This window comes from Saccopteryx leptura, chromosome 4 (assembly GCF_036850995.1).
Source record: "Saccopteryx leptura isolate mSacLep1 chromosome 4, mSacLep1_pri_phased_curated, whole genome shotgun sequence".
Taxonomy (NCBI): Eukaryota; Metazoa; Chordata; class Mammalia; order Chiroptera; family Emballonuridae; genus Saccopteryx; species Saccopteryx leptura.
The window spans coordinates 198,474,420-198,487,517 of record NC_089506.1 but is presented as its reverse complement, the minus strand read 5'-3'; the positions used below and the strand labels follow the sequence as shown (position 1 = coordinate 198,487,517).

Here is a 13,098-nt window from a genome sequence, read left to right as displayed (position 1 = left end):
GCCTCTGACCACAGAGGAGGCCTCTGTCACTTGGTGAGGAAACCCAACTGAGTGATTGTGGCCAGGCGCTGGATGGCTCTTTGAGATCAGATATTAACCATAGAGGACAAACACATAGTTGGGAAAGAGTACTCTTAAGTGCTTTAAGAGAATTCAAACTTTAAAGTTTGTTGAAAATCTTGAAATCTGTCGCCTCCCCCTTTCTCAGTGCTGATTCAGGGATCAGCCGACATCATTCCCAACCGGCAGGATTTCCCCCGTGCTCTTTGTGTTCCCAGCAAATTGCTGTAGAAAGAAAACGCTTCCTTCATTTGCCTCATTTATAGTGGTTTATGTTTCTCTGAAGGAACCCAGTGTCCGTTATCTGTATGTAAAACGCAGTAACATGGGCTCTTTAAAGTACAGTATCCATCTTTAAAGGGTCTAGAGAACCAAATATTTACCAAGCCAAACTGTGCATCATGGGTGTCCCGGAGTAAACAATACTTCAGACAGACAAATCTGAGAAGTTTCCCCTCTGTTTTCAATTATGTACGGTCTTCCATATGCTGCTACAAACCTGTCCCCTTAAGAAGAACCTGCTCTCATGGTGTCATTGGACATTGTGACGTCAGTAAAATCTCCTGTGATTGTGTATCTCAGATGACTGCCTCTTTTATCCTCATGCGGGGGCCCTAAGGGAAGTGCATGCAAGTGTCAGTAACTCTGGGCCTCCCGTGAGGGGGTCTGAGGTGGTGGTGCAGCTGGGAGTGGAGAAGCAGGCCGGCTGCTGGCCGTGGGACACGCCCAGTCCCCTCCTCTGCGGGCCTGGCCCCAGCTGCACTTACCACTGTGTGATGGCAGTGCCCTGCTCTTGTGCAGAGCCTCTGCGAGGGGACGATGGCCCCGTTCCAGAGGTCCTGGCCAGGACCCGGTGCTCCGCCGCCCAGAGGCCAGCGCACAGTCTCATTCCTTTGACTCGTGTTCCTGTGGTTTCCCCTCCCTGCCTGCCTCCTGCTCCCCCCTCCCACCTGCCAACCCCTCAGTAGTCCTCCTCCTCCTCCATCAGCGAGAGGAGCACGGCCTTGGGAGTGTTCTCAAAGAGGGCAGCCCGGTTCTGCTGCTGGCCCTTCTTCACCCAGTGGCCATAGATTCGGAAAGCGTAGGCATCGATGAGTCTGCGCAGAGGCCGGAGGGCGTAGGGGTCACGGATGACGATCTCACGGGTGATGGGCTTCACCCGGCGGTACTGGTAGTAGATCCGCACGGAAGCCAGCACCGTCAGAGCGATCACCTGCGGAGGGCCAGGACTGAGGACCTGGGCGAGCAGCGGGCCTGTGTGCTCCCCCCAGTGCAGGGAGGCCTGAGCTTGTTTGCCATGAAGCCTTGCGTGGCGGCCTCTGGGCTCTTCCTATGTGCCCCACATTCCTACCCCACCAGCATCCGCAGACATTTAGACTGTCGGAAACGGGTGACATCTGTCTTCCCTGAAGCCAGTAGTTCCCAGAACCCTTACGGGTGGGTGGGAGGAGAAGGGAAGGTGCCCTGGAAACCCTAAGAGGGTTAGTAGTGGTCCCTGGGGGGTAAGGAGGGTACTTGGGGGCTTGGCCTTGAGGAAGCAGCAGCAACTGCCCCAGGGCCCGGTGGGAGGGGAGCTTCAGTACCTTGAACTTGCCCCGGGGGCTGAAGTGACGCACTTCCTCCACCACATACTGCTGGAAGAAGGGATGCGCTAAGGCCTCTTCTGCTGAAAGGCGGTCCTGGGGGTTCACCACCAAGAGGTGGGAAATCTGAGGGAACAGGGGGTGGTTACCAGAAACGTCAAGGGAGGGACCCTTCCAGCACTTCCAAAGATATAGCGTCTCTTCTCCATCCTGGGGCATGGCGTACCCGCCTCCCCCCAGGGTGGACCGACCCCCTTGCCTGAGCCCAGCAGCCACCAGGCCTGGCCCCTCACCAAGTCTTTCACCGTGTCCGAGTAATCATCCCACTCGGGGGAGCCAAACTGGTAGTTGCCACTCATGATCATCCTCAGCATCAGCATCTGCTTCCGGTGCCAGAAGGGCGGGGAGCCAGCCAGCAGGGTGTACATGATGACCCCTGTGCTCCACCTGGCACGTGGATGGGGAGGAAGCGGGGCAGGCTGGCTAGAGCTCCGGCCACTTTCTCCCCTCCCCAGTGAGGATTGCTGGTCGTGGTGGCATCCCGCTACCTTCCCCTCAACACACTCACATGTCCACCTCCTTCCCGTAGCCTGAGTGGTCATCGTTCATGGAGCACTCTATGATCTCAGGGGCCAGGTAACTGGGGGTCCCACAGACCTCTGCAGGAATAGTTACCATCAGGACAGGTCAGCAGGGGGCACTTGGGAGAAGAAAGTCCAAAGAAACAAGATGGAGCCAAAATGGTGCTTGTGCTGGGACTCTCCTAGCCTTGGACAACTTCAGGGCCAAGGGCAGGGGCTAGGGCTGGCTCATGGGGCCACTTCGGAGCTGTCAGCTCCCTGGTCACATCTAGCCATTCTAGCCTAGAAACTCAGGCAGTGGGAGCCTGGCTCAGCTCCATCCTGAGAAGAGGGCCTACCTGCAAGGACTCTTAGCCCTGAAATGATAGGATTTTTATTCCCAGGGTAGGGTATGGGGAGTAGGGGAGAAACCCGAGGAATCTCTGATCCTGGGAGAGTTGATGAGAAAGCCTGAGCCCCCGGCATGGGCCAAGGCCACGTTACCAGACCTCGGAGCTTCTCTCCTGGCTTCAGCTGGCAGGAAAAGCCAAAGTCTGTGAGCTTGATGTTCATGTCATCATCCAAGAGGATATTCTCGGGCTTCAGATCCCGATGCACGATGTTAAGTTTGTGCAAGTTGCAGATCACCTCCAGCAGGGCTCTCATAATTTTTCTGGGGTGGGACAGGCACACATTACTTCTTTCTCCTACTCTGCAGGATCAGGTAGCAAGCAGCACAGGAGACCAAAGCCCACAATACCAGCCAGACTGCAAGTGAGAGAGGACTCGGGACAGGCTGGGACAGTGTAGGCTGAGCCAAGGAAAAAAGGAGGTCACAAAAGCCAGTGGGGCACAGCCCCAGCCCAGACAAGTACTCCATGCCGCCTCTAAGAGCTTAGTGCCTGCAGCACCAGGACTCGAGCAGGGCGTGGGAGGTGGGCACAGGGGTCCTCACCTGGTTTCCTTCTCACTCAGGGTGACCTTCTCAGTGAGGTAATCAAAGAGCTCCCCTCTCTTCATGCTGTGGGGACAGAGCATTTGTAGCTGTATTGGTCCCAAGACCACCCCCTTAACCTGCTCCCAGAGAGCTGTTTCTCATCCTGATCCCTCCAGAGGCAAAGGACTGAGGTCTGCAGGGAGGAGCTGGGGGAGTGAGTGGAGAGGTTGCCTGGGAAGATTAGAAGAACAAGGAAGGCTGGAGGGCTGGGATGGCACCAGTGTGCGGGTCTCCTCCCATCTGTGGAAGTGACAGCATGGACAGGGACCTGTCAGGGCCAAAATCCGGGCTGGGCGGTGGAAAGATGGCCCCAGGCCTCCTGGCCCAAGGGCCCAGACGCAGATCAGAAGGACAGGAGTATTCTGATTTTGTTTTTTGGGGAATAAATGGAAGAAGTGGCAGTACAAGTGTTGGAGGAGCAGTTTTGCCTATTTTAGGATTAAGAATTGTGGCTCCGTCTTCTCATTTCTTGGGATGATCTACAAAGAGGTCTCTGCTAAAACAATCTAGTTATAACCTGGAGGGCAACTTGGGGCAGCATTAAAAATAGATTCCCCAAGCAACTTTTTCAAAGGTTAGAGACATTTGAGCTGCCCCGCAGGGCAGTGCCACTGAATCGAGCTGGGACAGCTCTGGCTGGTCCAGTCTGGAGGGGCCCTGGGACAGTCTCCCTGGTTCAGAGAGGAAAGGTGTCTGCTGCCCCCTTGCACCCGCTCCCCCGGGGAAAGGAGCTGGATTCCTAGGGCACGAGGGAGTTTGCAGTGAGTTTAGCAGCTAGGGCAGGAAGGGGGGTTCTGTTTGAGGAAACAACATAGAATTTACAGAGGCGAGCCTTGTTTTATACAGTATCTGTAATGTGTTCCTAAAAAGCAACGTGTGCATCCAGTTTTTGTCATTTTAAGTCCATTTTAAAGATACTATGAGAGCCCTGGCTGGGTAGTTTAGTTGGTTAGAGCATGGTCCTTATCCGCCAAAGTTGTGGGTTTAATCCCCAGTCAGGGCACAAACAAGATTCAGCCAATGAATGCATAAATAAGTGGAACAACAAATTGATGTTTTTCTCTCTCTTTCCCTTCCTCTATCTCTAAAATCAATAAATAAAATAAAAAAGACACTAGGAGAGCTCACTGTTACCAATAGCAGCAGCAGCAAAAAGATTTACTTATAAGTACTGAGGATTGCACAAGTTACATCACCAGGTTCCTGCCACCCTGGAGCTGGCTGTTTACATATATATACACACTCACACCAAGTTACATTGTTTCTCTAAGTAAAGTAACGCTGCATATATTCAATATGGCTACAATATAAACATGTTCCAACAATACAAAACCTCCTTGAATAAATTCTCAAGAAATCCAGTGCCTACATGAGCTGTTATGTATGGAGAAATCAAGACACCCCTCTAACAGTGAGTCACACAGCAGAGACTTCTGTTCTTTAGTGAGGACTTGGTGGAGTGGAAAAACAAGGGGCCAGAGAGTTCCTTTCCCTGGGAACCTTTTCTTACAAAAATGGTAGTAATGACTGAATGCACCATTCACAGAGAACTTTGTGTTGTTCGAATTTGATGCTCAGAGCCTGGTGACATAGGCAGAGTGGTTCGTATCATATTTCCTTTCTTGAGAAAACAGAGGCTCTCAGAGCTGAAGGGCCCACTGGTGCCTGTGCCAAGGAGCTCATCTCAATAGCCCAGCTGGTGCAGAAGCAGGGGAGCAGTGACGATGATGATGATGATGATGATGATGATGATGATGATGATGATGATGATGGTTGGGTCCATCTTAGCACCACATCCCAAACACAACCCCCACCTCCCTGGTGGGTCTCTTGCCTCAATACTGCTACCTCCTCCTTTCCACCCTTGCCTCCTGACAGTCAGTAGGAGCTTTCTCAGAAGTAAATCAAATCACATTACCCTCTGACGTCCACCCTCCAAAGTCCTTACCATAACTAAAGTGCCTGCAGAACCCGGTCTTTGGTACTGACCGACCTCGCATCCTGCCATCACCACAAGCTGTGCCACTACCCACCCCGGCCTCCTTGCCAATCCTCCAACATGCCAAGCCCATCCAGCAGGGCCCTTGCTCTGGCTGTTCTGTCTGCTGGAAAGCTCCTTCTCTAGGTCTTGGTACAGATTCCTCCCTCCCTTCTTCCTGTCCTCTGCTCAGGTCACCTCCTGGAGAGCCTTCCCTGACCGCACCATCTAAGAAAAGTGCCATCTCTCTCTAACCGCTGTTCAGCTTTGTGTATATGTACATAACTAGGTGTGTATGTTTTAGCTTGACTGCTTTCTGTTCACTGCCTGTGATAATTATTACAGCCTAGGATTCACAGAGGTGAGCCTTATATTATACAATATTTGTACTGTGTTCTTAAAAAGCAACATTTGAATCCAGTGAAGTTGGGAAACATAACTCTCTTATTCATTGCTGTATCCTCAATGTTTAGAAGTATTGAATAACCACAATCATCATCATCATAGCTAACAGTTATTAGCATTTACATTGTGCCAGTAACTGTGTTGTTGTTATTATTATTACTATTACTACTTTTAGAAAGAGAAGGGCAGACGGGGACAGACAGACAGAAAGGGAGAGATGAGAAGCATCAACTCATAGTTGGGGCACTTTACTTGTTCATTGATTGCTTCTCATATGTGCCTTGACTAGGAGGCTTCAGTTGAGCCAGTGACCCCTTGCTCAAGCCAGCAATCTTGGGCTCAAGCCAGCGACCATGGGGTCCTGTCTATGATGCCACACTCACACTGGCAACCCAACACTCAAGCCAGATGAGCCCGCTCTTATATCAGTGACCTTGGGGTTTCGAACCTGAGTCCTCAGCATCCCAGGCCGACACTCTAGCCACTGCACCACTGCCTGGTCAGGTGTAACTATGCTATTATTACATGAAAAAACTGATAGTTAAAGAAAACATTTAGCCTGACCTGTGGTGGCGCAGTGGATAAAGCATCGACCTGGAACGTTGAGGTCGCTGGTTCAAAACCCTGGGCTTGCCTGGTCAAGACACATGTGGGAGTTGATGGTTCCTGCTCCTCCCTCTGTTCTCTCTGTCTCTTCTCCTCTCTCTCTCTCTCCAATAAAAATGAATAAATAAAATCTAAAAAAAAAATACTTAAAGAAAAACAAAACAAAAAGAGTCAATTAAAAAAAAAAGAAAAGAAAACATTTAGCCTGCAAGTGGTGGACCCAGGATTCAAAACCCAGCCGCCCGATCCCAGGGACTGATCTGCCTAAAGCATTTGTGATCCTATTTGGCATCCACAGTGTAGGGGGCTGGCAGCTGGTCTCCAGGAAGCTCCGGGTGGGGGACTACAATGCAAGGTTCTCCAATAGGCCTCAGGGTATGACTGGCTCCAGGGCTGGGTACTTACAGATCAAACACCAAGAAGAAGAAAGTGTTGGTCTCGTAAGTGTCCTTCAGCTGTACTGAAATGGAAATGGCTGGCTTGTCTCAGGGAGCAGAGGAGCCTGGGCAGAGGCAGCGGGGCCCAGGGGCGGGGGTTTAAAGCTGCTGGAGCTGACGTCCAGAGTGGAGGCCCGCTAGGGGAGGAGGCAGGCCCAGGGACTTCACATCCCCATTCCCCAGCTCTCACCCAGCCCTGGCCCCCGCTGTGACCCCTTGTCCTGCTGGAAGAGGAGGCTTAGTGTTGAATCCCCGGAGCAGTCTTCCTAGAGGTTGGAGCTGAGAACCTCAAGCCTCAGGGCACTGAGCTGTGGGGCCTCAGGGTGCAGAAACAAGCTGGACAGTTTGGGCTAGCTGCACAGTGGGGCTGCGCTCCCTGACTTGGGTTACCAGGGCAGAAGCATGGCAGAGCACCCCACAGTGGCTTGGGGGAGTCACTCACTGATGTTGGGGCGCCCCGACACCTTGCGCAGGATATCCACTTCCTTCAGCGTGGCCTCTCGCAGCTCCTGCACCTCCTTGGAGCTGAAGCTGCCCCCGCCCGTGACATCAATGATCTTCACAGCATACTCCTGACTCGTGGGCTTGTGGATACAGCGCCTGACGACACTGCTGACTCCCCTGGGGGTGCAGAGGACAGATGGTCCCAGGGGCCCCTCAGCCAGGTCCCAAGTCCAGGGCACAGCATAGACGTCATGCCTTGTCCCTCAACTCCCAGTGAGCTTTTGGGGAAGGCACAAGGAGGGTGGTTTGCCTGGAGCCGAGTAACAAGCCTAGTCTCTGGCCTCTTAACTCCCAGGTCACTGTTCTTTCATGCACAGAAAGAAGCTGTACACTTTAAAGGCCATAAGCTTCCTCTGACCCCTCATCCCTGACCCTGACCCAGAGCTGGACTTGGATGTGCTTGTCATCAGCATCGGTGAGAGTTGTGGGGAGCTCTTTGCCAGGAGATATCTCTGATCTGGGTACTGTTATACCCCCTTATGTATCCTGTTCAGGAGGAGAGGACCCAAAACTGAGGGATTCTCCAAGTGTACAGTGCTTTGGGGCTGGGAATGGGCGTAGTGCTCAGCATCGAGCAGAGACTGGCCCAGCCTATAGAGCTGGCTGGAGCCCAGGACGGCGTTTCCTGGGGAAGGTCTGGGCCTTACCTGCCCAGGATCTCCTTGGGCTCATAATTCTCATAGAAACCCTGTGCAGAATGTGAGTCCAGCAGTGCCTCGTCCTGTGTCATGCTCAGCTCCCTGGGGGGTGGCTCTGAAGGGCTCTGAGAGGGGAACAGAAAGGAGTTGTCAGTTTTGCTGACCTAGGGGATGTGCCCTTTGAGGGCTGGTGCTGGTTTTCACCCATCTTTGTGTCTCTTGGCACAGGGCTGGCCTATTGTGAATGCTCAAAATAAATGTGAATTGAAAAAACGCTTTGAAAAGAGCCCAGCATCATTTGTCCCACTGGCTGTACTCTTGTGAGCCCAGGTGGCCATGTCTCCCTACATGTTCTCACTGTAAGCTGCTGCTCCCCCATAGGAACAGCCAACACGCAGGCCCAGGCCTGCAGCAGGACATCGGACCAAGGTTAGCTCTGAGAAGGCAGGCATGCCCCTGACTTGAGAAAGAGCCACAGAGAAACTCTTCAAAGGACAAACTAAGGTGCCGTTTCCTTTCTGAGGAGCTGAGGCTGGTCCTGCCTTTCCTCTGTCTGCTCTCTGCACTTCTGGAGAAGGTGAGAAGCTTCACAGTCTCATCTTCCCTGATCCTGTATGCCCTGAAAACACCCCTTCTTTCAGAATGTGCTTCCTGCCCTTCCCACTGCTTCTTCCTTACTCATTTTGTCCTCAACCCGGACTTCCATAATCACTTTCATTCAGTCATGCTTGTTGTAAAGCACTGTGCCAGATGCTCTGAGGGGTGCAGAGGTCGATGGGGGAATCCCAGTCCCAGCCTCTGGTATCACTGTCAGTGTGTGCTGTCATCTCCCCATCAAGCTATGATCTTCTCTGGCTGTCCCAGCCCCAGCCATCCCGCCTCCCTGTGTCCAGTGCAGGCACGTAGTAGGTGCTGCTCCCTAGATGTGGGTTGATGGTTGGAGGTATCCCTATGTCCAAGGTCCTGTCGGCAGAATGCCCCATATCCTACCAAGTGGTGGCCAGTGAGCCCTGAGTAGTCCTGCCACAATGTGGGGCAGTACAGAGCTAGGACACTCAGGCATGGACTCAGGAGCTGAGCTGGCCAGTTTGCTTCGGCTCTGTAGAGACGACAGGGTACTGACCTCAGAGGAAGGATTTGAGGGCTAGAGAAAGTCATCTACTGACAGGAAGAAGAACAGATAGAAAATGGGCACCAGCTGCCACTCGGCAGGGCCAGAACTGCCTCTAGCCCCACTCCTGCTGCCTTTTCTGGGCCCAGCAAGGCCTGGTCTGTCGAAGGGGCCCGTTAGCTGACTAGCCAGGTCACAGCCCTGGCTGCCCCGGGACTCAGGCTGGCTGTTCCAGGAGACCTGGTGTCCCTCCTGCTGGGTGCCCGGTCATCAGAAGGATAAGTATAACAGCCTCCGCTGTCAGCAGGAGCCTGGGCTGCTCACAGGCTGCCTCTGCCCTGTCAGCAACCCTACTGAGCACAGGAGACTGTTCCCCAGAAAACCAAGCTCATTTCCTAGCAAGTCCTTTTAAGGTGGTAGCACCAGATCTTTCCCTTCCCCCAGACCTCCATGGGCAGAGGGTATATCTGGACCCACTCCGGGATGCCATCCTGTCTGGGGGACCCACCCCATGGCATGACTACTAGTTCTGACTGCATTCATCTCTCCCAGGCTGAGGCAGGGAGGTTTTTCTTGCCCCCTCCCCTTAGGCTTAACTTGGGGCTGACTTTGTGCCTCTGTTCACTGCCCTCACATGCATCCTCCACACTCTTCCCGAAACCCCTTTGAAAAGGGTTGCCAAATGGGTTTAGTCCTTTCTGGAACATAACATCCTTCCCCCAAACTCAGTCTGAAAACACAGTAACAGGGACCCACTTTCCATAGATAAATTCCCCTGGAGGGGGCTTCAAGCGTCAGTGCTGCCGTTCTTCTGGTCCATCTGCCCTGGGAAGGGAGAAGTGGGTCTGTTGGATTACGCGTTTCTATCTTCTCTACCCCACAGCCTCTCCCTGTCCCCGTCTGCTGCCTGGCTTTTGTCCATCACTGGCCCAGCTACTCACCGTTAGGTCCGCACAGGCCCTTGAGTGAAATTGACAGGAATCTCAAAGGTCCAAGAGCCCCTTGGGGAGAAGGACGACAGAGAACTGAAGTGTGTCCCCAACAGACACTCGTGGCTAGAGCAGGATATTTTGCTGCTCTTCTTTCGTGCTTTGCTACTTGATGAGGGAAGGCTGAGGGTGCCCAAAATAAATCACAACTGCAAACCCGGGATGCAGGCCAAGGCTCAGCAGGGACAACGCGCAAGGCCAAGTTTCTCCAGGGGGCGACCTCTGGTGGAGGGTGAGGGAAGTTCTGGTGACCTGGGACCAGGCAGGACAGCATGGGGTGACCAATCTTCCTTCTGGAGCTCACTTCATCTCCAGGTCCAGAGGATTTAAAGCCAACCTGCTTCTCTGGGAACAACTTCTGTGTTTGCTGTGATCAGGAAACAGCGCACTGGCGCGCCCACACTAGCGCAGGCACCAGGGCATCACGATCTGCTCAGGGACAGTTTGTGGGGCTGCCCTATAAATTGCAGACCTTAAAAGTTAGGGAACATCTCCTCAGGAATCAACCTCTGATCTGCCTCCATCATTTCATCCTTACCCATTTTGTTTTCAGGCTGCATTTTCTACTGGGAAGAGTTGTGTGTGCCAGGAAAAGCGCCTGGGCTCTATGTGCGACTTTGGGCTCTCCGGGTGAGGGTCCACATCAGTGATTCTATTTTTTTGTGTGTGTGTATATTTTTCTGAAGTTGGAAACGGGGAGGCAGTCAGACAGACTCCCGCATGTGCCCGACCAGGATCCACCCAGCATGCCCGCCAGGGGGCGATGCTCTGCCCATCTGGGGCACTGCTCTGTTGCAACCAGAGCCATTCTAGCGCCTGAGGCAGAGGCCACAGAGCCATCCTCAGTGCCCGGGCCATCTTTGCTCCAATGGAGCCTTGACTGCGGGAGGGGAAGAGAGAGACAGAGAGGAAGGAGAAGCAGATGGGCGCTTCTCCTGTGTGCCCTGGGGAATCGAACCCGGGACTCCTGCACGCCAGGCCGACGCTCTACCACTGAGCCAACCGGCCAGGGCAGTGATTCTATCTTAAGAGGCTGACAGAATTGTAAATATAATAGTATAAGCAACATGCTAACACCCAGCAGATACTTGTTTATTGCTCTCCCTTATGCTAAAGCAACCTTTTTTTCAAACCCTTAATATACAAAATGAAGGGAGGGCTAACACAGTTTCACAGGAGCTGAGCCCATTAACACCCATTTGACAAGCATCTTACAAAGCACTTCACATGGATCCCAAAACTCTGGTATTAGCCCATTTTGAAGAGAATGTGATTAGTTCATCAAAAAATAGGTGAGGAGAGCCTAGATTAACCCCAGATGTGGGCGCAAGTGTTCTTTCTGTTATATCACACTGACCATCTATTTTCCACTGCAGAAAAACTTTGCTGAATTACTATACAAAGAGCAGTTGAGCCTGACCAGGCAGTGGTGCAGTGGATAGAACACTGGACTGGGATGCAGAGGACCTACGTTTGAAACCCCAAAGTTGCTGGCTTGAGTGCAGGCTCATCCAGCTTGAGTGCAGGATCGCTGGCTTACATGTGGGATCATAGACATGACTCCATGGTCGCTGGCTTGAGTCCAAGGTTGCTGTCTTGAGCAAGGGGTCACTTGTTCTGCTATAACCCCTGGTTAAGGCACACATGAGAAAGCAGTGAACAACTAAGGTACCACAATGAAGAACTGATTCTCATCTCTCCCTTTCTGTTTTATCTGTCCTTATCTGTCCCTCCGTCTCTGTAAAAATAAAAGTAGTTGCAAGTAACTTCAGGGTATGAGCTTTATGCATAAAGGTCTTCAGCTTATCAAGGTACATCTGGATCCAAGGATGAAAACACCTCAGTCTCCTCCTTTTACTATCAATAGTCCTTCCCCCACCCTGGCTCTAGCTATAGACTTGACTCATACTAGTTTACACATTTTTTTTGTTTTAAAAGGAAGAAACATCAATTTGTTGTCCTACTTACTTATGCATTCACTGGTTGACTGTTGTACATGCCCTTACTGGGCATTGAACCCACAACCTTGGCACATCAGGGCAATGCTCTAACCAACTTAGCTACACAGCCAAGGCTAGTTCATACTTGCAATACATGACAAAATGCTTCTGACCTTAGGGCAAAAGGCCAATGTACCTAAGATTGTTCCGTGTCCTTCTCTGTGGAGCCATGGTTCCACAAGCCAGCCACTCTTACATTTTACTTGTCAGTGGTTCATTTTCTTTGGATTCACTAATTGAACGATATTTGAGTACCCACTATATACGATCACACTTTGGATGGGGACTAACACTATGAACTTAAAAGCCCTGAGCCTCCAGGAAAATGAGCAAAGGAGACCAATGCAGATATGATGGAGGTTTTGCCACGATTGAACTGTCTGGGGTTATTCAGATGGTTAGGGCAAGGCAGTCTTGGCCCCTTTCAGGAACTCAATGGTTTGGTAGAATAGGGCACTCTAAGAATACAGCTGAGGACAGGAAGCAGCAATTGAATTCACTCATTCAACATCAATTCACTTTATAGTAACAGAGGTCTCTAAATCTTAGAAGGGAAAAAAAAAACAGATAAGAGACATTTGAAAGTCAGAAGAGTGCAGGAGCATGTAGACGTGGAGGACAACTCCTAGGAACTGAATAAAATTTTGTTGGTTTGGAACTTGGCTGTTAAAAAAACGATGGCCTACCTGACCTGTGGTGGCACAATGGATAGAGTGTCAACCTGGAATGCCAAGGTCCTGGTTTGAAACCCCAGGCCTGCCCGGTTAAGGCACATATGAGAAGCTGCTACCCATTGGTGCTCCTCACCCCTCTCCTCTAAAATCAATAAATAGAATCTTTAAAAAAAAAATATGGGCCCTGGCCGGCTGGCTCGGTGGTGGAGCGTCGGCCTGGCATGCGGAGGTCCCGGGTTCGATTTCTGGCCGGGGCACACAGGAGAAGCGCCCGGCTGCTTCTCCGCCCCTCCCCCTCTCCTTCCTCTCTGTCTCTCTCTTCCCCTCCCGCAGCCGGGGCTCCATTGGAGCGGGGATGGCCCGGGTGCTGGGGTGGCTCTGGTCGAGGCTGAGCGGCGCCCCAAAGGGGCAGAGCCCGCCCCCTGGTGGGCGTGCCGGGTAGATCCCGGTCGGGCGCATGCGGGAGTCTGTCTGACTGTCTCTCCCCGTTTCTAGCTTCAGAAAAATAGAGAAAAAAAAAAAATGATGTGCCTCAAAATTAGTCCATCTCAAAATA

At 52.1% G+C, this 13,098-nt stretch overlaps 1 protein-coding gene across 1 annotated transcript; it reads right to left on the bottom strand.

Annotated features, from left to right (window-relative positions):
• Positions 1-3: 3 nt before the first annotated feature.
• On the bottom strand, positions 4-9,970 carry PHKG1 (phosphorylase kinase catalytic subunit gamma 1). The gene is made up of 10 exons (XM_066382489.1): positions 9,821-9,970; positions 7,778-7,893; positions 7,069-7,247; positions 6,595-6,649; positions 3,159-3,224; positions 2,713-2,876; positions 2,212-2,302; positions 1,937-2,090; positions 1,644-1,769; positions 4-1,273 (listed from the first exon to the last, which is right to left on the bottom strand). Exons 2-10 carry the CDS (start codon positions 7,858-7,860, stop codon positions 1,022-1,024), a joined length of 1,170 nt encoding a protein of 389 aa, XP_066238586.1. The 5' UTR covers positions 7,861-7,893; positions 9,821-9,970; the 3' UTR covers positions 4-1,021.
• Positions 9,971-13,098: the final 3,128 nt, after the last annotated feature.